General features: G+C 50.6%; 1 protein-coding gene across 2 annotated transcripts in view; it reads right to left on the bottom strand.

Annotated features, from left to right (window-relative positions):
• IFT56 (intraflagellar transport 56) overlaps positions 1-24,930 on the bottom strand; it is a 674,300-nt gene that overhangs the window by 616,512 nt on the left and 32,858 nt on the right. For both annotated transcript variants that reach the window (XM_069231232.1, XM_069231233.1), the window contains exon 2: positions 1,106-1,243. In XM_069231232.1, coding sequence (XP_069087333.1) covers positions 1,106-1,243 — 138 coding nt within the window. The remainder of the gene's footprint in view (positions 1-1,105; positions 1,244-24,930) is intronic.

Below are 24,930 nucleotides of genomic sequence, written 5' to 3' on the forward strand. Positions count from 1 at the left end.
TAAAGAAAGCAAGGTGACCATGGTAAAAAAACATCTTATTCTTAGAAGCCCCTTGTGTGGATAATTGATATTAGCATGTTGCCAATGTCATCATATAAAGCATCAGAAAGTTTGGGCAAGGAGTGAGAAATTATCAGCTACCTGTGGGGAAAAAAGAAAAAGCAACTTGCTCAACATTTATCAAAAACCATCTGCAGAAGAGACTGGCATCATCCACTCCACAAGGCAGTGAAATGGGAACTAGGGCGGCTAGGCGACTGGGTGACAGAGCCTAGGAGTGGGGAGAGACAGTCATGGTCAGGCTCTACAGCTTTGTTTTCTAGTTAACGTGCTCAGTGCCTGCTCTCCGATTTAAGTCCAAAGAAAATACTTCCTGTTCATTGAACTGAGGGCACTGGGATACCAAGATGCCATCGGCAGCTCCTACTTATTTCTTTTTCTGACTTATATGAACAGATTGCCAGGCGGAGGAGCTGGGAACGCCTGACAGGAGAAGTTGTGTATCAAACTAACAGATTCTGATGGTAGACTGGCAAAATTGTGCATCTGTCTTAAATCAGGTAATCCGAAAAGCACACGCACATATTGTTCTGTGCTATTATATAGTGCTCAGGTGAATTTTACATTGAGTGTCGGTATCTTATACTGCTCCCACATCTGCCCTCTTTAAGACTTCCTGCTTTTGTCCTTGTATCCTTCATGTTGTGAGTGCTGTGTGAAAATCCAAAAACTAAACATGCAGTGAATTGTGACAAACAAAATTACAATTTTACAGCTTCATTCACATTCTGGAGCTCTGCTGAAGAGATGCCTTCGCTTCCAGATGCATTTGAGATTACGCCCTTGCATACAGAAAGGAGTGTGTGCACAGATAGCAGACACACTGCATTATGAGGTTGTGGACCCTGCTTTAGGGATTTTTTATTTTTTTTTAAATCAAAGGAAATGAACATTTCAGAAACGCTGTCCACATACAAACAAAAGTGCTTCTCTTAAACACACTTGACCACCCTATGGAGTCCCCAACCCATATCACCAACCACTAAAGATTAAAAGAGATCACTTGTACCAATCCTCCACTGGCGCTTATTCTCCAGTGCCTCACCTCCAGCAGAGTGATGGCTCCAGTGAAGTCCCGTTGAGCCAGCAGCTCTTCCAACTTGGGAATTTTGCGTCCCTTTTTCTTGCGACGGTCACTCTGTTGCAGGTCAGGACCCACAGCAGGCTTTGCACGTGAGAGCATCTAAGAGAAAAGAAAAAGAAAGGTGAGGTGATGTAGGAGGCTGGCCTGGTTTGTAGTGGGTACCGAAGGTACTTTCACCTTATACCGGGTCCAGTTATCCCTGATTAGTGAAATGTAGTCAGTGTCTAGAAGCCATGCGGTCTACAGGTAGCTGTAGGCAAGGCAGCCAAGGCTGAACTAGGAGACATGCAAAGCTATTGCAATACCATTGTAGTCACAGAGTACTAACACACATGAAAGACAATACCCAGTGTTACAAAAATAAAGGTACTTTATTTTAGTCACACAATGTCAAAAATACTTTGTAGGCTATACTCCCTTAGGAGGTAAGTAAATCACACAATATATACACTAGTAACCAGAAACAGGTACGTACATAGTAGGAAAACAGTGGAAACAGTGAAAATCACAATAGGTTGCAATGGGCCTAGGGGGAACACAAACCATATACTAAAATAGTGGAATGCGAAAGTCGGTTTCCAACACAGGCAAGTGTAGTGTGTACAGGGGCACTGGGAGTTTAAGAAAACACCAAAGGTAAGTAAAATACCCCACCCCAGAGCCCAGGAAGGCAGGAGTAAAACAAAACAAGTTTCCTAAAGCACACTAGAAGTCGTGATAGAAGATAATGCAAGAACCAGAAGAGACTGCAAGACACCAATGATGGATTCCTGGACCTAAAGACCTGTGGAAGAAAGGGTCCAAGTCCAAGAAGCATGAAGAGTCCACGGAGAACAGGAACCCCTGCTAACCCGGATGAAGGTGCAAAAGTGGAACCACCGTTGAGAAAACAAAGTCAGTATTGCACCAAAGAAGACAGAGGCAGGTTCCTGGTTGGTGCAGAAGATGGCCCACGCCGGATGGATGAATGCAGTCTGGTTTGTGTCACTGGATTCCGCCAACAAGCCTTTGTAAACGCAAAGCTCACGGTTAGTGGAAAATGGCGCTGCCTTGGACCAGGAGGGACCTGGTGGCCTCTACCCAGGAGGGGGAGACTGAGGGTGTTCTCAGCAACTCAGAGAGCCCTCAGAAGACCAGGCAGCGCGTACAGGAGTCCCACAGCATGGGGAGAAAGAAGGCACAAATGGAGGCCCACACACCACAACACAAAGGTTTCCCACGCCGCTGGAGAACCACTCAGGAAGCTGTGTGTTGTAGAATGGAGTGCTGGGGGCCTAAGCTGTGTAGTGCTCTAAGAACTTCTGGGAAGGTTGCACACAAGCCTTGGAAACTGCAAGTCACGCGGTGTACGTGTGTACTGTCTTGCATGGGGAGGCAAGCTCTTACCTACACTAAAATTGGACAGCTGGACATTGGGAGTCACTTTAGTCCACCACCCGTGTTGCTAAATCCACGCCTGTCATCTGGAGAGGGGGCCCAAGCCACCGGTCGTCACTGCAGAGAGGTGCCTGCTGAAGCACGGAAGTGACTCGGTCACTCCATGGGAGATTCCTTTGGTTCTTCAGGTGCAGGCTGAAGACAGGCAGTCCTTGGAGGATGCATGACCTGGAAACTGTTGCTGTTGCTGGCAGGAGCTGAAGATACTATGTTGAGAAGTCCTCTTAGCTTCTTTGTTGCAGTTTTGTAGAGTTCTAAGAGCAGTCAGCGGTTGATCCGTCAGTAGAAAATGAAGTAAAGGATGCAGAGGATTCCTGCTGGAGTGTTGCAATCCGAATCTGAAGAAACACCCAGAGGAGAGACCCTAAATAGCCCTGAGAGCTGGATTGGTAAGCACCTATTAGGATGAGTCTCTGACGTCACCTGCTGGTATTGGCCACTCAGATGCTCCCAGAGTTCCCTGACCATCCTGAAAACAAGATAGCAGAACCCAGGGACACTCTGGAGGAGCTCTGGGCACCACCCCTGGGGTGGTGATGGACAGGGGAGTGGTCACTCCCCTTTCCTTTATCCAGTTTCGTGCCAGTGCAGGGACTGGGGGGTACCTGAACTGGTGTAGACTGGATTTTGCAAGGAGGGCACCATCTGTGCCATTCAAAGCATTTTCAGAGGCTCTGGGAGGACACCCCTCCCATGCCTGTAACACCTATTTCCAAAGGCGAGAGGGTGTAATGCCCCTCTCCTAAAGGAAATCTATTGTTCTACCTTCCTGGGATTGAGCTGCTCAAGCCACAGGAGGGCAGAAGCCTGCCTGTGAGATGGCTGCAGCTGGGGCTGCAGTAGAAACCTCAGAAGGCTGGTATGGCAGTACTGGGGGCCATGGTGGAGCCCCCAGAGTGCATGGGATTGTGCAACCAATACTGGAATCAGTATTGGGGGTACAATTCCCAGTTGTTAGACACCTTACTTGGCCATACTCAGAGTTACCATGGTGAAGCTATATATTGGTATTGACCTATATATAGTGCACACTTATAATGGCGTCCCCGCACTCACGAAGTCCGACCTGCATGACGTGGGGGCACCTCTGCTAGTGCAGGGGTGCCTTCACACACAGGTACTATGCACCTAGCCTTCAGAGTATGAAGGTTAGACATATAGGTGACTTAAAAGTGACTTGGTGCAGTGAAAATGGCTGTGAAATAGTGCTTACATTATTTCACTCAGGCTGCAATGGCAGTCCTGAAGAAGTGTTTGTATGAGCTCCTTATAGGTGGCAAAAGAAATGTTGCAGGCCAAAAGGATCTCCTGGAACCCCAATGCCCTGGGTACTTAGGTACCATATATTAGCGACTTATAAGGGGGTCCAGTATACCAATTTGGAGTGGAACACTGGGTTACCAGTATGTAAGTACAAATTTGGAACCAGAGATAGCATAAGCACGGGAGTTCTGATTAGCAGGACTTCAGTGACACAGTCAAAACACACTGACAAACTGGCCAAAAATTGGGGTAATCATGCTAGAAAGAGGCTACTTTCTCACCGGAGAGCAGAGTTTGGACTGTTCAGGTGTTATGCAATACCCACCATGAAAATAACGTGATTTATGGTTTGGGATTATTCTCTCCTGCCTCTCTATTTGAATGGTACTCTCCTTACACTCCATCCTTTGCCTGCCTTAGTGCTGTCGAGTTAATCCTACCCTTTCACGTCTGCCATTTCACGCTCTACTAAACTTCAGTAAACTAACCATACTCCTCCTTATAAAGCATAAAGCTCACTTTTTGGATAACCATTCCTGCTGTAGCAAAGCCTTTCTAACTGACCTACTCACCCTGCTCCCATAAATCACAATTTCAACACTCTGTTGTAACATCATCTTGCTGTCTCACAATATCTAACCTTGTCCACTATTTACTCACCCTTCTTTTTTCCACTTGCATTAACTCACTCTAATAATTACGCCTAACTCTTATTAACTTTCTGCAATTTCCATAGAGCACAAGACAACCCAACAACCAACAATAATTAATAACCAGTGAAGTAACCACAACTTTGTGCTACACAATAAAGCACTTTAATGCTTCATCAGTGGTATTAAGTGCTATATAAATTAAATTATAATGCAATACCATACATCTGCCAGAGAAAGCAAGAAAGGAAAAGGCATAAAAGAGAAAGATTGAAAAAAGAAACATGACACCCTTAGATAAATAGCAGCATGAGGTTGGGGAGGGGCGTGACCTAGTGAACCATGGAATGAGACGTGTTCTGTCTCGGCTCCCGACCCTCGCTGGCCTTCTAACACCATCTACGGCACCGGGGACCTCCCCTCACAAGGTGCAACCATCGACAGTTGCCTAACGTTACCCCCTGTGTCAAAGAGTGGGCTTTGCGGGACCCGGGTGAGTGTTCCTGAAACATCGGCGGCCTGCTCTGACCCAACATCGTGCCCACAACTGACATCAGCAAATCCAGAAGATTGGAGCGTAGTGCAACCTACATGGACCCCAGCATACGCCAAAGCCATGGCGGCCCTGAATAAATCCTGTGACCTTCTCCTGATGCTGAGGGGCCCTCAGCGGAGGGGTATTGCCTGCATGGCGCTCCCTCCTCCCTGTGGGCTGCCATCTTACAATGACCACCCCGAGCAACAGCAATGAACTCCCCTGGGCCGGACAAAGCAACTAAAAGTGAGGCCCTGGACAGCTTGATTGGCTTCCCCAACTGCCCTAAGAGAGATCGCATGCCCATTTTTGCAAGGGTCTGTGTCGGCTATCATACCTCTTGGCAGCACAGCCAGCCTCTGGACTAGGCTGCCTGTGATTGTTCCTGCTGCGCGCCTCTCACCTCCTTGCAGGCAGATCCCAGTTGGAGGCAACGCGCCTCGGCAAAACCTGGCACCTCCCCCATCATGCTGGGCCCTGAGGGAACTGTAAGACGCTTGCCTTCCCACATCAGAGATGCACACTGCAGCCTCTTGCAGCTCTCTCCCCTTGTCCCAATGCTGAGAGAGAACGCGAGGCCCCCCAACCCTGATGAGACTTGCTTTTTCCCCGCTGTTAAGCTTCTTGTTTGGTTTCAGCTCTGGGGTGAGGGCCCACTGCGAGGGTGTGAAGGCCCCTTTGACCCTTTTGTTGAACTCCTGTCTGTTAGCCGTGGCCCCCAGGGCTATAGCAAGACTTTTGCTATCCTGACTTTCGCCACGCTGCTAGCAAGGTAAGCCTCTGTGAGATATCTGGTGGCTGTGAAGCCTTGCACATGCCAGCCCTCCCCACCCCCCCCAGTATCAGGGAGACAAACTTGTGCGTGGACCCAGGCAGCATCCCAGCTGGTTACAGAATCTGAGCAAACCAGCCAAGTGCACCCCAAGAGAAGTACAGCCAGGGACAGCCAGCAAGGCGACGTGACCTGACTGTATATTAGCACACGGTCATAACGGGGGCCAGCCCGTCGGGCGACGCGACCCGTGTGTAGACCAAGGGAGTGCAAAGTCAGCCCAGCGGGGCAGAAAGCAGCCCCGAGCACGGGCCGTGGGGCGAGGCATCATGGAGATCGCAGAGGCCAACGGTGAGCTCGATCTAGAGGAAATCATCAAAGCGGCAAGAGAGGCGGCGACAACGCGCAGCAAAGACTGGATCCTGAAACAAATAAAAGGAGCAGGGTCAAACGAGAAGGAAACGCGAGAGGTGCATGGGGGCAGCAGTACGACCGACACAGCAGGAAGTGACGTAACACCCCCTGAAACAAAGAAGCGACAGAGAAATACAAGCAGAGGAGCGAAAAAAGGGGACAGGAGAGAGGCAGGCGAGCCCACGGAAGCTGCAACCCCGGGGCCAAGCAAGAAAGCAAAGACATCAAACGGTGAGCAAATTAGCATAATTGTGCAGGAATGTCTGAAATCCATGGCACCACTATTGTTTGTAAAACCAGGGGGGGGGAGGGAGGGCAGGAAGAAAAAGTGCCTAGGGACCCAGAAGTAAGGGAAGGCTCATCCCCCAGAAGGTCAAAAGGGAAAAACCCACGGACAGCCAGGGCAGACACAACACCCGAGAGAAGCATATCACCAGACAGTGGGGGGGAGGAGCCGGCCCCCCCCAGGATCCCCAGCCCGGCCTACACAAGCATGGGGCGTAGGGCCAAATAAAACGGCGCGCAGGCGGCGCCACCCAACAACAGACGGGCAGGCTCCTGAGGCTTACAAAAGAGGGACCCTAGGGAGACCCTACATGGTGGCAAGGGCCCCCGGGCTAGCAAGTCTTATCCCTCTAGCAGTAAAGGAGAGGATATGGCGCATAGAATTCATAGATATTTTCACTCTGCTAGAAATTCAGGTAGAAGGTTTAGACTTAACCACGTTAGACAAGAAAGAAGAGGAAAGGAGAGAGCGCAACCGCGTTAGGAAGGAAAGGAATTTTGACAACTGGCTTGACGCCTTTAGGATCATGGCATGTATAATAGTGGAGAAATTTCCACATTGCGCAAAGGACCTGTGGCTCTACGAATCAAAAATCCACGAGGCACAGGGGCAATTCTCCGGGGAAGCCTGGCTAGATTATGACAAAGGCTTCAGGTTAAAAATGCAAGCTCACCCAGACATGGAATGGGACGAGGAAGATGTAGCCGGGTACATGCATAAAATGATGGTAGCAAGCGAACCTAGGAGCTGGGCCCACAAAGGCGAGCAGCCCTTTCGCGGGAGCTTCCAGAAAAGCAGGCATGAAAAGGGTAAGCCCTACCAAAAGAGACAACCATACACACAATGGAAGGGGCCCCAGACAGGGAGGACGGCGGCCACAATTTGCTACAAATTCGAAAAAGACGAGTGTACGTGGGGAGCAGCATGCAAATTCAGACACGTATGCTCGGCATGTGGGGGGGGGGGGGTCACCCAGCTTCGGAATGCAAGCGAGGGGGAGGCGGCAGTCTCAAGCGGGAAAAAGATAAAAAGAAATGAACACACCAACCACATAGGCTGGCTGGGGGAAAGGTAGAATTAGCAGTATCCCCCATTAACACTGTCAGGTTAAGACAGCTTGCCAATGAGTACAATAACCAACAAGACGCAAAATTAATATGTGAAGGGTTTGAGCGAGGCTTTAAGATACCATCCACGCTTGCATCACATAATAGGAAACCAAAGAACCTACGCTAGGCAAGCGAGTACCCAGAAGTTGTAAAAGAAAAAATTAAAAAGGAGATAGAGTTAGGGAGAATAGAGGGCCCGCTTCCCACCCCCATCCCGCGCAAACTGATAATATCCCCCCTAGGAGTGGTTCCCAAAAAAGAGGCAGGCAAATTCAGACTCATTCACCACCTGTCCTACCCAGAAGGCGAGTCAGTGAACGATGGCATAGACCCGGTACACTGCGCGGTAGGATATGCATCATTGGACGATGCAGTGGATTTACTGCGCGCTAAAGGGCGGGCGCGCTAATGGCGAAAGCAGACATCGAAGCAGCCTTTAGGCTACTCCCGGTACACCCCGAGAATTACCACCTGCTAGGGTTCAATTTTGAGGGCAAAACTTACTTTGACAAAGCTCTGCCAATGGGCTGCTCTATATCATGTGCATACTTTGAGAAATTTAGCACCTTCATGGAATGGGCGCTACACAAGCAACACCCAAGGGGCGGCAAACTGCACTACCTAGACGATTTCCTATTCATAGGCCAGCCTAGCGGGTCGGAGTGCCAGGAGCTACTAGATGCATTTCAACCCCTAGCCACCTCACTGGGCGTGCCGCTGGCGGAAGATAAAACCACAAGCCCAACCACACAACTCGTATTCCTGGGAATTGAATTAGACTCAGATGCAGGTACATCCAGCATGCCGCTAGACAAAGTCAAAGACCTGCAAACTAACATCAAGGGGTTGCTGTGGAAGCGGAAGGCCACCCTGGGAGAGCTACAGGAACTTATAGGCAAGCTGAATTTCCCTGCCAGAGTGATCCCCGCAGGCAGAGTATTTTCCAGGTGGCTCTCACAGCTGAAATAACAAGTGATGGACGGAATGCTGAACATTGTCAAACACTCACCCCCAGTCATAGATCTGGGTTTAATCCATCGTTCTTTTGCTCACCATGCCACCCCAGTTTGGACCCAGCCATATGCAAATCAGTCTTGACCCTGTTCCTCATGGGAACAGTCCAGACCGAACTGCCAAGCCAGGTCCTCACTGGACCGGAAACAAGCATCCTGGGACCGGTTTCGGGGTTTCACCCCTCATCAGCCAGGCTAGCTTGAATCCAGTGGCATGGGAAGCACGGGACCCACGTCTGGGCATACCCTTCCCACTGAGGGCGACAAAGCAAAAATAACAAGTGATGGACGGAATGCTGAACATTGTCAAACACTCACCCCCAGTCATAGATCTGGGTTTAATCCATCGTTCTTTTGCTCACCATGCCACCCCAGTTTGGACCCAGCCATATGCAAATCAGTCTTGACCCTGTTCCTCATGGGAACAGTCCAGACCGAACTGCCAAGCCAGGTCCTCACTGGACCGGAAACAAGCATCCTGGGACCGGTTTCGGGGTTTCACCCCTCATCAGCCAGGCTAGCTTGAATCCAGTGGCATGGGAAGCACGGGACCCACGTCTGGGCATACCCTTTCCACTGAGGGCGACAAAGCAAAAATAACAAGTGATGGACGGAATGCTGAACATTGTCAAACACTCACCCCCAGTCATAGATCTGGGTTTAATCCATCGTTCTTTTGCTCACCATGCCACCCCAGTTTGGACCCAGCCATATGCAAATCAGTCTTGACCCTGTTCCTCATGGGAACAGTCCAGACCGAACTGCCAAGCCAGGTCCTCACTGGACCGGAAACAAGCATCCTGGGACCGGTTTCGGGGTTTCACCCCTCATCAGCCAGGCTAGCTTGAATCCAGTGGTATGGGAAGCACGGGACCCACGTCTGGGCATACCCTTCCCACTGAGGGCGACAAAGCAAAAATAACAAGTGATGGACGGAATGCTGAACATTGTCAAACACTCACCCCCAGTCATAGATCTGGGTTTAATCCATCGTTCTTTTGCTCACCATGCCACCCCAGTTTGGACCCAGCCATATGCAAATCAGTCTTGACCCTGTTCCTCATGGGAACAGTCCAGACCGAACTGCCAAGCCAGGTCCTCACTGGACCGGAAACAAGCATCCTGGGACCGGTTTCGGGGTTTCACCCCTCATCAGCCAGGCTAGCTTGAATCCAGTGGCATGGGAAGCACGGGACCCACGTCTGGGCATACCCTTCCCACTGAGGGCGACAAAGCAAAAATAACAAGTGATGGACGGAATGCTGAACATTGTCAAACACTCACCCCCAGTCATAGATCTGGGTTTAATCCATCGTTCTTTTGCTCACCATGCCACCCCAGTTTGGACCCAGCCATATGCAAATCAGTCTTGACCCTGTTCCTCATGGGAACAGTCCAGACCGAACTGCCAAGCCAGGTCCTCACTGGACCGGAAACAAGCATCCTGGGACCGGTTTCGGGGTTTCACCCCTCATCAGCCAGGCTAGCTTGAATCCAGTGGCATGGGAAGCACGGGACCCACGTCTGGGCATACCCTTCCCACTGAGGGCGACAAAGCAAAAATAACAAGTGATGGACGGAATGCTGAACATTGTCAAACACTCACCCCCAGTCATAGATCTGGGTTTAATCCATCGTTCTTTTGCTCACCATGCCACCCCAGTTTGGACCCAGCCATATGCAAATCAGTCTTGACCCTGTTCCTCATGGGAACAGTCCAGACCGAACTGCCAAGCCAGGTCCTCACTGGACCGGAAACAAGCATCCTGGGACCGGTTTCGGGGTTTCACCCCTCATCAGCCAGGCTAGCTTGAATCCAGTGGCATGGGAAGCACGGGACCCACGTCTGGGCATACCCTTCCCACTGAGGGCGACAAAGCAAAAATAACAAGTGATGGACGGAATGCTGAACATTGTCAAACACTCACCCCCAGTCATAGATCTGGGTTTAATCCATCGTTCTTTTGCTCACCATGCCACCCCAGTTTGGACCCAGCCATATGCAAATCAGTCTTGACCCTGTTCCTCATGGGAACAGTCCAGACCGAACTGCCAAGCCAGGTCCTCACTGGACCGGAAACAAGCATCCTGGGACCGGTTTCGGGGTTTCACCCCTCATCAGCCAGGCTAGCTTGAATCCAGTGGCATGGGAAGCACAGGACCCACGTCTGGGCATACCCTTCCCACTGAGGGCGACAAAGCAAAAATAACAAGTGACAGGGGGCTGGAGAAGAAGCACCACCATGTAAGATTGACATCAGGGGCTAAACGGGACCTGCAGACATGGCAGGCATTTTTAGCAGACTTCAATGGGACCCTTATATGGAGAGAAGGCTGGGTGTCCGGCAAGCAAATCGAACTATACACAGATGCGGCAGGCAGCATAGGTTTTGGGGCAATATTGAAAAACAAGTGGTGCACCATGAAATGGCCAGAATCTTGGGCAACACGGGGCCTGAACAGGAACATCACACTACTGGAGCTATTCCCCATTGCGGTGTCCCTAGCAATCTGGCAGGAGCAGCTAAGAAACATGAAGCTCACACTATGGTCAGACAACCAGGCAGTAGTACACGCTATCAACAGAGGGACTTCACAATGCGCAGCAATTTTAAGGCTATTGAGATATATGGTGTTCAGGCAGCTGGAAGGCAATTTAGAATTAAGAACCAGACATGTGCAGGGTACCGCAAACTCTAAAGCAGATGCCCTCTCTCGTTTCCAGATGGGGAAATTCAGGAGCTTGGCCCCGGAAGCAGAGAAGGAGATGACCCCATTTCCACACAGCCTGTGGGGACTGGTAGAGGGGACTTAACAGTTTTAATAGCCCACGGGCTTGGCACCAAAAACAGCCAGGCGCTATGCGGCGTACGCAAACAGAGTGCTAGCAGTGACAGGCCTAAAGTCCTGGCTCTACCACGAAGAATCACAAAAAGCAGTAGAGCGCTTCATACAATGGGCATTTTTACAAAAGAAAACCAAATCATGGGCCCAAGCCCACCTAACAGCGGTAGCACACTTCAGTAAACTGGCAACCGGCAGGGACCCCACAAGCTCCCATTACATAAAAGCAGCTATGAAAGGGTGGCGCAGACTGGAAGGGCCAACGGTAGACAAAAGGCACCCAATAGATTTCAGTACACTGAAGCAGTTGGTGGGAACCCTCGGGCCATATGCCGCAACAAGTTCGAGCATACTCTCTTCAAGACAGCTTTCACACTGGCATTCTTCGGGGCATTCAGGATAAGCGAGCTAGTGGCCCCGGCAAAAACAGGTCACGAGAAACGATGTGCATATAGGCCAAAGACAGATGCTAATCATACTAAGAAAGTCCAAAACAGACCAACTGGGAAAAGGGGCAAAAATAGAGCTGAAATGCATAGACGATTGCGAAGTATGTCCAGTCTGCAACACACAGGAGCTACTACAGCTCACCCCCGAAACGCAAGGAGCACTCCTAACACACGAGAATGGGGAGTGCCTGAGCCTATTCCAATTCAAATCAATACTCAGGAGGGCATTGGCCAGGGTGGGGCTACACGCCAGTAATTTTAGCACCCACTCATTCAGGATAGGGGCAGCCACCACAGCAGCCCGCCACGGCATGTCAGAACCAGGCATCAAGGCAATCGGTAGAGGGCGCTCCAATGCCTACAAAGGATACATTAGGGAGCAACAAGGAGGTAACCGCCCCTAAATACCCTAACAGTCACCCCACAATGTCCCCTTCCACCCACAGGTACACATAGAACGGCATGGGTGGTCGGTCACTCCTTCATTCACAGAACAAAAGCTTGGTGGGAATCTTCGGCCCTCACAAGCGGGCAACGCCCACGGTGGACAAACATAAAATGGTTCGGTTTCCCAGGCATGAGGTGGGAGCACTTCATGGACACAATCAACGAACTCATGGCCTCCCAGCCCCCGCCCCCGACGTCCTGGTAATCCACCTGGGGGGGAACGAACTGGCACAACTGGGGAGGAAAGTCCTGATGGAAACCATGAGGTTAAATCTCACATCAGCGGCCAGACGCATGGGTGGGACCACATTGATCTGGTCGGAAATCATTCCCAGGCAACGATGGAGGGGGGCCATATCAACTGGCGCACTGGACAGATCACGGAAGAAACTAAACGTCGCAGCCAAAAAAGTTTGCATCCAAAACGGCTGGGAGAGTATCAGACATGGGCTAATCAACCTGCAAAGACCGGAATACTTTGCATCAGACGGGGTACACCTATCCAGGCAGGGGACGTAAGTTTTTTGGGACAACCTGTGGGCCGCATTACGGCTCGCCGGTTGCAGCTAACTCAGACAAAGGGGGAGCCGCCCTTGAGCGATAACCCAAAGTGCGGCGTGGCGGAAAGAAAGGATAAAAGAACTACAAAGGCCACACCCAGCGCAGCGGGGTGGCAAGGCTACTTACCTTGGGAAGCCTCACGGCAGGGTAAGGCAGTCAGGAGAGGTACTCGGTAACACGCCACTCGCAGCCCGGGTCCACTGGAGAGCGGGACACAAGGACCAAAACAAGGTAGCGAGCTAAGCCTAAACGAAAATACTAGTACCCTCCTAGCTAAAAAATAACGGACAACGCGGGAGATTGATTGAAAACAAAGAGCAAGCGGCATGTAATAAGATAATTATCTTCTAATGAGAAAGTTGTTAAAGGAAAGCAATTATGACACAAATGTATCATAGGTATAATGATTTTATTGCCCTTAACAACAACACGTATGATTGATTTATGGCCCTCTGTAGGGGTTTGGGGCGAAGGCCCACGACCACCGGGAGCTCAGAATGGCCGGAGCAGAAACCCCACTGCGGCCCTGAGCAAGAAAATCGCGCCAAAATGGGCGCGCAAAACAAAAGGTTTCGGGGGGGCGGAAGGGCCCCCCCCCCAGTGAACAAACACCCCCCCCCTTCCTTTCGACCCCATCATAGGGGCAACGTTGGGCGGAAGCGGAAAGGAGTGGGGCCAACAAGGGAGAAAGCGGCCAATAAGGGGATCGCATCTTTTGAACTCGACTGGGGAGGGGGGGCACCCTGGGGGTAGCACCAAGGACGCTTAAAAGGGGGCTGCCCGGCACCTTGGTCAACACAGGTGACCGGGCAGCCAAGAGGAGGAAGACACCCACCCACCCACACCAACCGAACAACAGGCACCCAGAGCGTCGCAGGCTGGGTTGTCAGACGAAGAACAGCTAATAGGAAGGCGGAAAGAAAGGATAAAAGAACTACAAAGGCCACATCCTGCGCAGCGGGGTGGCAAGGCTACTTACCTTGGGATGCCTCATGGCAGGGTAAGGCAGTCTGGGGAGGTACTCGGTAACACGGCACTCGCAGCCCGGGTCCACTAGAGAGCGGGACACAAGGACCAAAACAAGATAGCGAGCTAAGCCTAAACGAAAATACGAGTACCCTCCTAGCTAAAAAATAACAGACAACGCAGGAGAGTGATTGAAAACAAAGAGCAAGCGGCATGTAATAAGATAATTATCTTCTAATGAGAAAGTTGTTAAAGGAAAGCAATTATGACACAAATGTATCAAAGATATAATGATTTTATTGCCCTTAACAACAACACGTATGATTGATTTATGGCCCTCATAAAAGAAGGGCTGACATGCTGTAAATAATCCCTCAATAAACTGCGGCCAATATGTTTCCAACAAACTACGGACTGTTGTGTATTTTTGCGGTAATGGGCCGTCTGGAGGGGTTTTCACAGGATAACACTTATGCTCCGCACTGCTTTTACTTGTCATTACTGAACCATTTGAGGTGGGTCCGCAATTGTAGCCTATGCCCCGGGAAACTTGTGTTCTGCCGTACTGCTCTCCCAGTCCACCTCTGGGATAGTCATGCAACACTGCTACCCCAGGGTTTTGCTTGCATTTGCTTTGTGACAAGGGACCCCATCCTCTCAATGAAACTTGGAACTGATATCGAACATCGTCTCCTGGGGTACCGCATGCTACCATGCTCTGCCCTCTTGCCATCCTGGAGACAGCCACTGACTGTCAAACTGAACTAGCTATTTTAGCCATGTCCCAGTGACTTTTCAGAAACCTCTCTTGCTACTTGTCATGCCACACAGCGGATCTACAAAGAACTCATCAAGTAGGCCACCTAAGAACAACCTGGTTACCTCGCTGTGACACAAGGCACTCTCAGCAGTCACGGAGTCCTCTGACTCCCCGTCTATTAATGCACCCGGAAGCGAAGCCCCAGTACCCATATCTCAGGTCTATATGGACAACTTCCTGCAGGAACTCAGATCTTTAAATCAGCTCTCTTAAATCAGAATTCAAGCCCTGTATTCAAGATCTAAAGCATGATTTCAATGAACTGGGGAGGGGGGCGAGTGGATGATCTAGAACACACTGCTGACACCCAATCAGAAGACCAAGAAGCACTATGGCGCAAAGTCACAGCATCAGAAAAGCAGCAAATCAAACTGCAGATGAAGCATGAAGATCTAGAAAACAGAAGCCTGAGGAACAATATCCGCAACAGGGGGGGTCCCCAGGGAAGTAGAGGGCAACAACACAATTGCCTTCACCTCCAAGCTCCTACACACGATCCACAGAGATGACGAAATCTCTCCTGCACTGAACAGAGCTCACCGAGTGGCATCTACACCAGGGTGCCCTGACTCAGCCCTGGATATCTTAACTCTGGTTCACTTTTTTACTGAAAAGGAAGCTACCTTAAAGGCGTCACAGAGTAAAGCTGATTTGGTTTTCCGGGCCCACACTGTTCAGCTCTTTCAAAATATCTCCTGCCACTTTGCACCGCTGCAGGGAGTTCAGATCTGTCACCAACAAGCTGCGAGAACTTAACATCGAATATCAGGGGGGCCACCCCTTCGCTATCATCTTCACATGGAAGGGCAGGTGCTGGGTCCCCTGTTCCCTGATGGAGGTCAAACACCTCTTACACTTAACGATGGGCCCAAGGAATGGGAGTCTGACCTCGCCTCGTTCTCTCCCTTGGGAACCATTGCACCCCCTCTTGAACCATTGCATCCCATATAGACCATGGTAAGATCCCAACGCTCTGACAAACATTGCAAAGAATTCACTTCTCATGAAGCCAAGCAGGACATCATCCAACTCCTCCGCAACATAGAAAGGGGCCCCTCTCCAGCTACTTCGGCTACTGGATCCTTATAAGTGAACTCCCTCCTCTTACCTTAGCTTGTATTAAAATAAGGAGCACCTGAGCCATCTGGACATTGTGACTGTGGACACCTGGGGCAGGCGTTGGTCCTGCTGTGTTTGCCATCTTCACAAGGAATGGGTGAGTCCCTGCCTACCGCTCTGAGGTCTTGGCACCTGGTTCACTCCTGTATACTTCTTCACACCTTATCCTCTTAGCTCTCCAACTGGTGGCTCATCTGACACAAGACATCCTGGGCCGCTATTCAGCTTCCTGGTGCCTACAAACCGACCTCCACTTCAGCTCTCGCTGGCCACGTGGGTCTGGGGTGTATGTGGGACTACTATCTAAGCCGAATGTTCGCCCTTGATTAAAACCTTAGGAGAGTGACTCCTCCGGTCAGAGTGGCGCACTGGTGAACTGGTCATCTCAGGACTTGAATAGAGTAGTTAGGCCCTGTTGGCCTTTCATTGTTTATGTTTCTAACCTGACTTTCATTTTCTCGAGGTCAACTGGGAGACCCTTTACCAACCCCCATACCATACGCAACATGTAACTATTCCATCACACTTTGACATTTGTTGCTCTGGCCTACTTCTTTGCCTATTTCTCTTGCCCGGTTCTACTCTGCCTCCATCCTGATCACTGCCCCGCAGCTGGGTTATAGCAACCCCCCTTAACATAGCATACGGGATTTGCCTCCTTGAGTGTCTCCACACGCCTCTCAGGCGGCATACCACTGGCTCCATTCACTCTTTCCCATAATGGCCACTATGCACTGCACCAAATTATTGACCCTCTACGAATGGGGACTGAATGCACCCAATAAACGACGGCAGGCCTGGCACTATTTTCCCCTGCAAGACCCCAATATCATCTTTCTCCAAGAAACTCACATCTTACATAAGGACATCCACTGCATGTCCCATCCAAAATACATAATCTGCCACTGGGTACCAACTAAACCACCCAGAGTTGCCTTCATGTGCAAAGCCAAGGTGCTGAAGTTGGTAAGGGATTTCAATGGCTGTTACTTGAAACTAGCCTCAGGGACCTTTTACGAGACCAGGTGGCAGATGGGGGGGAGGGGATGGTGAGGGGTTGTGGTGGGAGGTGACTTTAATTTGGTTTGGGTCCCCAACCTTGATCATAGTGCTGCCTCCTTTCATGGCACCGAGGCAATGTCCGTCACCCTTAAATGAGAACTGATCTGGGGTTAGCAAATGCATGGCACTAGAGGCACCCTGACACCCAGGGCTACCCATATATCTCTTTCTCACCCACTTGCTACTATAAGATCTAGACACTGCTACCATCTCGGACATATCCATCACAGATCAAGCCCACAAAGAATTAGTGTGGGCCAGGAGTGGAGGCCTGAAATGAGCTCACTCACGATGACACTTCCAACCACATCTGCTTAGAGACCCTGTTGATGTTGTTGAGATCCAGAAAGGGATCACAGATTATTTTGAGCTACTGAGCCAGGAATCTCAGGAAATACACTCTGGGACAACTTCAAAGCCACTATCAGGGGAGTTAAATGGACTGGTTGAGAGGGGCTTAGATGCGGAGATTAAGACTCTGGAGCATCTCGACCAGTCCGCCCCATCCAGACGCAACAAGAGACAACTTGCTCTGCTGCGGGGACAGCTAATGGGTCACCAGACAAATAAGACTGAATGATCGTTACTCCCCCTGAAACAATTGTAGCACGCGGGAGGGGACAAGGTGCGGCCTCACCTTGCCTGCAAGCTCCAACAACATGCGCTTACCCACATATCTAAGATTAGGGCTGGGGATGTGACCTGGGCCACCACAGAGCAGGCGAAACAGCATGCACTCAATAGCTTTTGCCAAGCCCGTTTACAAAGGGGAAGATGCCCCATAAAACTTCATTGACTCCTAACTCAGTGCCTGTGCCTGAGACCCCCTAACCCCCAAACTAACCGAACTCTTGGAAGCCCTAATTACCCTGGGCAAATTACACCGAGCCCTGAGGGAACCACCTACAGGCAAAACACCCAGCCCAGATTGGTTCCCTGTGGCTTTTTACCAAGCATTCTTTCCCTTCCTCCAGGATCACATGTTGACACTTTAATACACTCACAGCAGGCACAGGCCTCACCCCTTCGATGGGAGCGGCAGAGATCATTCTCAATCCTCAGCCCGGTATGGATCCTTTCCTTTGCACCTCTTATCACCCAATTGCCCTCCTAAATACAGATGCCAATAACAATACTAAGATCTTGGCGAATCAGTTAGAGCCATACCTCCCTGGCTTAATCGAGGTGGACCAGGTGGGCTTTATTCGCCATCGACATGGAGTGGACAACATCCTTCAAATCACACACCTGGTTGAGAAATCCCACTGCCACCACATTCCCTCCTGCCTTCTCTCGCTTGACACGGGGAAAGCTTTTGATAGGGTCAGTTGGCCATTCTTGAAGGCGGTCCTTCAGGGGATTGGTTACAGCCCGGGTAAGGTTTCTAAGATTATGGCCTCCTACATCTCTTCCCCAGCTACAATATGGATTATTGGTCAACCCACACAGCCAATCCATCTAACAAGGAGTACTAAGGCAGGGGCAATCAGCACCCACCAGATGAAGGCCATTGCAGGCATGCCCTTCGCCAGACGCTCTCAAAACTTGCAATATTTGTAGAAGACCTCTTACTCACCCTCACCTAACCTGCTACTTCACTTCCTGCTGTTGTGCATGTCCCAACGGCCTTTGAACTGATATTTTCAACATGGCCAAATCTCATGCCCTGAACCTTCCAATCCCTAAGCCGGGTCTCCTGCTTTACGGTCTCTTGCTTCCCTCCAGTGGGCCCCCTGCACCTTTCACAGGGAGAGTGGACTACTTTGCCACAACCTCCTCAAATACTACTTGACAGCCCATCTTTGCTATATCTCGGAATGGGTTGTTCAGGAGAGCGAAAAGCATTGGTTCCACATGGACCGAGCAGTAGCCTGTCAACCCCTTTGGGACCTTGCCTAGTTCCCTAAGCATGCAAGGACATGAAGCGTCTATAAAGCGACCCACCACCAAGATGGTCCTAGAGATTTGGGTCAGGATTGCGCTCAAACAGGGTCTTGCTACCTTTCCCTCCCAAATACTCCACTTGCACGAAACCAAAACTTTGTGCTGGCCCAGCAGGCCCCTTCATTTCCTAGCTGGGGGGAGGGAGACTGTTGTACCCTTGGAGACTTGCTCGAGGTAGCGACCATTAAGAATTTTGCGCAATGAAAAACAGACTTTCACATCCCAGAGTCAGCCAGATTACAATATTACAGTTGAATCATTGGGCGCACCATCTCTCCAGTGTTCAACACAACAATACACCCTCTTTGAGAGTCTAGTTAGAACATTTGAAGGGACAAGAGGGCAGATATTGTGCATGCAGGTACTTCAGTATTCAACACAAGTATGACTACACACATACCAATCAGAATGGCAGGTTGATACCAACAAGGGTGTCTCCCAGAAACAATAGTAACTATTGTGGTGCGATATTCCTACGATTTACAGAAGCATACCCTAACATGAAACAGCATATAAACTGATGACAAGGAGGTCAGGGATCGGAAAATCTACTCAACCACTTGCTATGGCGAGTTTTGTTTTCTCTGTGTTCAGAGACAGAGGTCAAAAGTTAGTTTGTCTTCTTGCATGGCAAATACTTTTCCTTGTGACTGCAGAGTTCCAGGATTTTGTAAGGTGAACTGTCTGACCTATGGGGGGGCGGGGCGGAGCTTGCCCGGCTGCAAGATGGCTGTGCCTTAGCAGAGCTCCGCTGGCCACCTTCTGATCTGTGCTTCAATCCTTTGGTCGTATTGAATTACGACCCCCAATAATCCAAGCTGCCACAAGTTGATATGTCCCGGAACCGGTAATTTCTATCAGCTGGTGCTGTGTGGGTGATCTGGAGATCCGGGTCCTGGTTCGAGTCTGGAGCAGCTTGGTCACCAACGCGGCATGGGAGGCGGCCTGGGATGGTAGTACCCCCGACCGGGGGACCACAGAGAGATCATGGCGAGTGGAGAGGCTTCACCTTAGCTGGTAAGAGTAGAAGGGAGGACGACTGGGTGAAGTCGACCGGAGAGGTCCAGAAGTGAACCGGCCCTGGAGAGAGCTTGACGGAGGCCTGCGCAGCCAGAGGTAGGGCCGCAGCGGGTCGCGAAGTGCACAGTGCCAAGTGAAATCAAAACGGCTGGCAAGAGACGGAGGCTGGGCTTGGAGGCTGGGCTTAGAGGCTTAGTGAAGTGGCTGCGCTGCTGAGAGCCTGGTGCGGCCCGCGCGGCCTGGGGGTGGTGGCGATGCGAGGCAGCCCCTGGCTGCGGGACGGAGGCCCTAGCACATGTGACTCCGCACGCTCCTAGCTAAGGTGAGGCGGGAAGCCCTTATGGTCCAGTGCTGGCTGAGGAGGGGCCAGAGGTGGTGAGAGCGTGGAGTGATTGGCACTGGAACCTGGTCGAGTTGTGGAGCGTCTTGGGGTGTCCCAGCAGGCATCGGTCGGGACAGAAGGAGAACTACAGACAGCTTTAGCAGGACAGTGAGCTGCGCGGAGCGGGGTCTATCCCCGGTAGTGAGTTGCATCGGTGGCGGCTACGAATACGGCTGTCTGGTGCTGGCGGGATCCCTGTTCTACGGTAGTGGTGCAGAGGCCTTGACGTGCAACCCAGTATATATTGGCACGGAGGAGGCATCCTGAAGTGGTGCCTCTTGGGAGAGTTTAACCTGTGCGCCAACTAAGGCTCGAAACATGGGCAAAACAGACAAAAACCAAGCCAAATTACAGTTTGACCACTGTAAATTGCAGACCTCTGCGGGGGACCGCATGGTGGGGGGTGCATCTGGAGGAGCTGAGACAAATATTAGCAGCAAAGCAGCAAAGCAGCAAAGCCTGACCCAGATAGACAGTAAAATAGACTCCCTCTCCTTCAGAATGGACAGAATGATGGAGCGGCTGGATAGGCATGCGGAACGACTAGACCAGTCGGAGAGGGGCATTTCAGAGGTGGAGGATGGCCAGTCAATTAGCCTCCAGACAGGCTAAGAAGGGCAAAGAGCTGGTGGCCCTGCAAGCAAAAGCGGATGACTTGGAGGCCAGATCCCGCAGGAATAACCTACGTATAATGGGTGTAGCTGAATCTACTGTTATAGATAACATGGAGGGTTACATAGAACGTCTGCTCATCCAGCTGCTGGGGCGCGACGCATTTTCCAGTCTGTTTGTGATCGAAAGAGCGCAAGGCTCGTTGGTGGACCGGCCGCCCCGGGTGCCCTGCCGAGCCCCATTATAGCCAGATTACTAAACTGCCCTGCGACAAGCTAGAGAACTCAAAACCCTTCAGCATGAGGGGATGATGATTTCGCTTTACCCAGATTTCACACAACAAGTGCAAGAGGCTAGATGGCAATTTATTGCAGGGAAACGACAGCTGCAGGATCTACGTTTGAAAAACCGCATTTATACCCGGACAGGTTGCGAGTGATGGTGGATGGCAAGCCGCTCCACTTTACAGACCATAAAAACCATGCCCAATTCTTGAAGCGAAGGATGGCTGAGGGGAGAGGACACGAAATGGTGGACACCCTCCCGTGAGATGGCTGTGACTAGAATTTGTGTAACGTCATGTGCCAGTAGGAGAACTGTCCTGTGGACGCTGGACAAGGGTAATACAGGGCTGAAGATAAGGCATCAGAGATGAATACCGGTGGGGAGTGGAATGTTTTTAGTGGGGCACTGGATGCCGGCAGTAGAGCCGCATAGTATGCTACAAAACAGATGACCAGGGTTCTTATGGTGTAAGATTCAAATACTTAGCTAATTGACCATTACAACACAGTAGGTGGCCGGCACAAGAGGGACGATAAGCATGGCTGGGCAACATCCACCAGAGCGTGTTGAACACTTGTTGGCTTAAGAGAGGGTTACTTTGGTCCATGGAAGGGTGGGGGATGGGATGTATATGGAATGTATATCTGCAGACATCCGGATTGGGGCAATGCCTGTTGTGGGTGGGAGGTGGATTCACAGGGAGTTATATGTTCTCATGGTTTCTTTTAGCAAAGCGATTGCAGACTCACATGCTCAGGTTGGCAGATACAGGGTTCTACGCATTTTGTAGCTAATGGCAAATAGCAATAGAGCAGAAACCAATAAGGGTCCGAATACGATATGCATGGTCATGTGGAATGTGTGAGGTTTAAATGCCAGAAAGGTGCGTAAGATAGTGGCCTATTTACAGCGGCACAGAGTGGACCTAGCTCTTTTGCAAGAAACGCACCTGGTTCCGAGTAGCCCGATGCTTACCCCGTTGAGGATGCAGTGGCAAATTTTGGCTGTGGGGTTCACGTCCCATTCTCGTGGGTGATGATTTGGGCATCGAGGACCTCTGGTCTCTGCCTTCAGGAGATTGAAGAGGACCCTAATGGCAGGTATATAGTGGCGCGTTGCAGTAATGGGGCTGTCATGTTTCTCCTGATTGGGATCTATGGGCCTAATTTTGATAACCCCCAATTTTGTTATGACCTGGCAGCCATGGCGGGCACCTGGGGGGGCTCCCGCAGATTTGGGGAGGGGACTTTATTTGCACATTGGACCCTTCACAAGACAGGTCGGGCGCACATAGGAAACCAGCTTTGGAGGCCAGAGAGGTGACCGGGGTGGCGGTGGAGTTGGGGCTGGTCGACATATGGCAATACAGAAACCCTGCTGCGGGGTACATACACTACTCGGCGGCACATGATTTATATACATAAATCGACCTTTGGCTGATCTCTAAAAGTATGGTAGGTAACTTGAAGGTGGAGGCTCCCTGGTCCAGAACATACTGAGATAATTTCCCAGTTCTGTTGGAGATTGCCTTGAGGCCCAGGCCGATTCCCCCATTTACATGGCGATTTTCCCCATACTCGCTGCTCGACACGGCATTTCACAACGAGTTGGCTGATGCCATAAAAGCTTTTTTTCAGATTAATTTTGGCTCTGTAGATAGCATACGCACTGTGTGGGAGACATTTAAAGTGTGCATACGTGGGACAACCATAGCAAAGCACGCTGGGGTTCTGCGATCGATTCGGGGATGTCTGGACTTTTAGGAAAAAGAGCTTGCCCAGTTAGAGCGGGAGCACCTACACACGTCTGACAGTCAGATCTTGGGTTGCATACGCACTAAATTGGTGGAATTTGAGGCCACAGCACTCACTGAGGTACAACATATGGGGAAATACGCAACAGACCCCATCTATGGGGAGGGTGAGAGACCAGGGGTGGTGTTGGTGAACCTGCTGCGTCCAACAGAGAGAAAGACACAATTATGGTGGTGCAGGCCGAGGATGGCAGCAAGATCACAGATCCAGAACACTTAGCAAATAGGTTCTGCAAGTATTATGAGGCACTCTACACCTTCAAGATTGCCCCGAATACAGAGGCACTGCTAGATTACCTGCTACATATAGAATTGCCATGGCTGACAGCAGCAGACAGAAAGTCCCTTATGGTGCCTCTGACCCTAGAAAAGATGAGGAGAGCCCTGGGGGGGGAGGGGTACAGCAGAGTGAAAGGCCCCAGGCCTGATAGGCTGACGATAAGGTTCTACAAGGCTTTTAAGGATATATTGTTCACGCATCTGAGGGCAGTCTACCCAGAGATGGCAGAGGCTGGTGTTATGCCGCCCTTGATGCAAGAGGCGATGTTGATTGTGCTTCTGAAGCCTGGCAAACTTCTGACGCAGTGCTCGTCCTACCGCCCGTTGTCATTAATAAATGTTGACACCAAAATCTATGCTAAGATCCTTGCAGACTGACTGACCATACAGTAGGAAGTTGGCTCTGTATATACTATCTCAAAGTAAGAGATAGTGTGCACAGAGTCCAAGGGTTCCCCTTACAGGTAAGATAGTTGCAAAAATAGATAATTCTAATGCTCTATTTTGTGGTAGTGTGGTCGAGCAGTAGGCTTATCAGAGAGTAGCGTTGAGCATTTGTTGTACATACACAGGCAATAAATGAGGAACACACACTCAAAGACTTAACTCCAGGCCAATAGTTTTTATACAGAAAAATATATTTTCTTAATTTATTTTAAGAACCACAAGATTCAAGATTTGAAGTAAATACATAAAATGCAAGGTACTTCACACATAAGTTAGAAACTTTGAATTAGAGCAGTAACATACACAGTTTTAGTTAAAATGCCAATAACTTATTTTAAAAGTGGACACAGTGCAAAAATCAACAGTTCCTGGGGGAGGTAAGTAAGGTTAAGTTTCACAGGTAAGTAAAGCACTTACAAGTTTAAGTTCCTGGGCATAGGCAGCCCACCGTTGGGGGTTCAAGGCAACCCCTAAGTTACCGCACCAGCAGCACAGGGCCGGTCAGGTGCAGAGGTCAAAGAGGAGCCCAAAACACAAAGGTGCCTATTAAGAACAGGGGTGCTCCAGTTCTAGTCTGCCAGGCGGTAAGTACCCGCGTTCTCGGAGGGCAGACCAGGGAGGTTTTGTAGATCAATGGGGGGGACACAAGTAGGCACACAAAACACACCATCAGCGGCACTGGGGTGGCCGCGTACAGTGTGCAATGCAGGCATCGGGTTGGTAATAGAATTCAATGGAGGGACCAGGGGGTCAGTCTAGCGGTGCAGGCAGGGCACAGGGGGGGCTTCTCGGGCCAGTCACCGACTGGGCTAGGCAGAGAGTCGCCTGAGGGTCACTCCTGCACTGAGGTTCAGTTCCTTCTGGTCCTGGGGGCTGCAGGTGCAGTGCTAGGCCCAAGCGTCGGGTTCCTTGTTACAGGCAGTCACGGTCAGGGGGAGCCTATGGATTCTCTATGCATGCTTCGCTGTGGGGGTCCAGAGGGGTGATCTCGGGTTACTCACAAGGTCACAGTCGTCTGGGAGTCCTCCCTGTGGTGTTTGTTCTCTGGAGCTCGAGCCGAGGGCGTTGGGTGCAGTTTCACGCTTCCGCCGGGAAAAGTAAGGTCCTTAAAAGTTGCAAAGTCGTTGCTGTTGTTGAACAGAGCCGCTGTTCACTGGAGTTTCTTGGTCCTTTGGTTCAGGGCAGTTCTCTAAGGCTTCAGAGGTCACTGGTCACTGTCAGATGTGGCGCTGTTGCACTTTTCTTCGAGTCAGGAGA

Source organism: Pleurodeles waltl, chromosome 4_2 (genome assembly GCF_031143425.1).
Source record: "Pleurodeles waltl isolate 20211129_DDA chromosome 4_2, aPleWal1.hap1.20221129, whole genome shotgun sequence".
Classification (NCBI taxonomy): Eukaryota; Metazoa; Chordata; class Amphibia; order Caudata; family Salamandridae; genus Pleurodeles; species Pleurodeles waltl.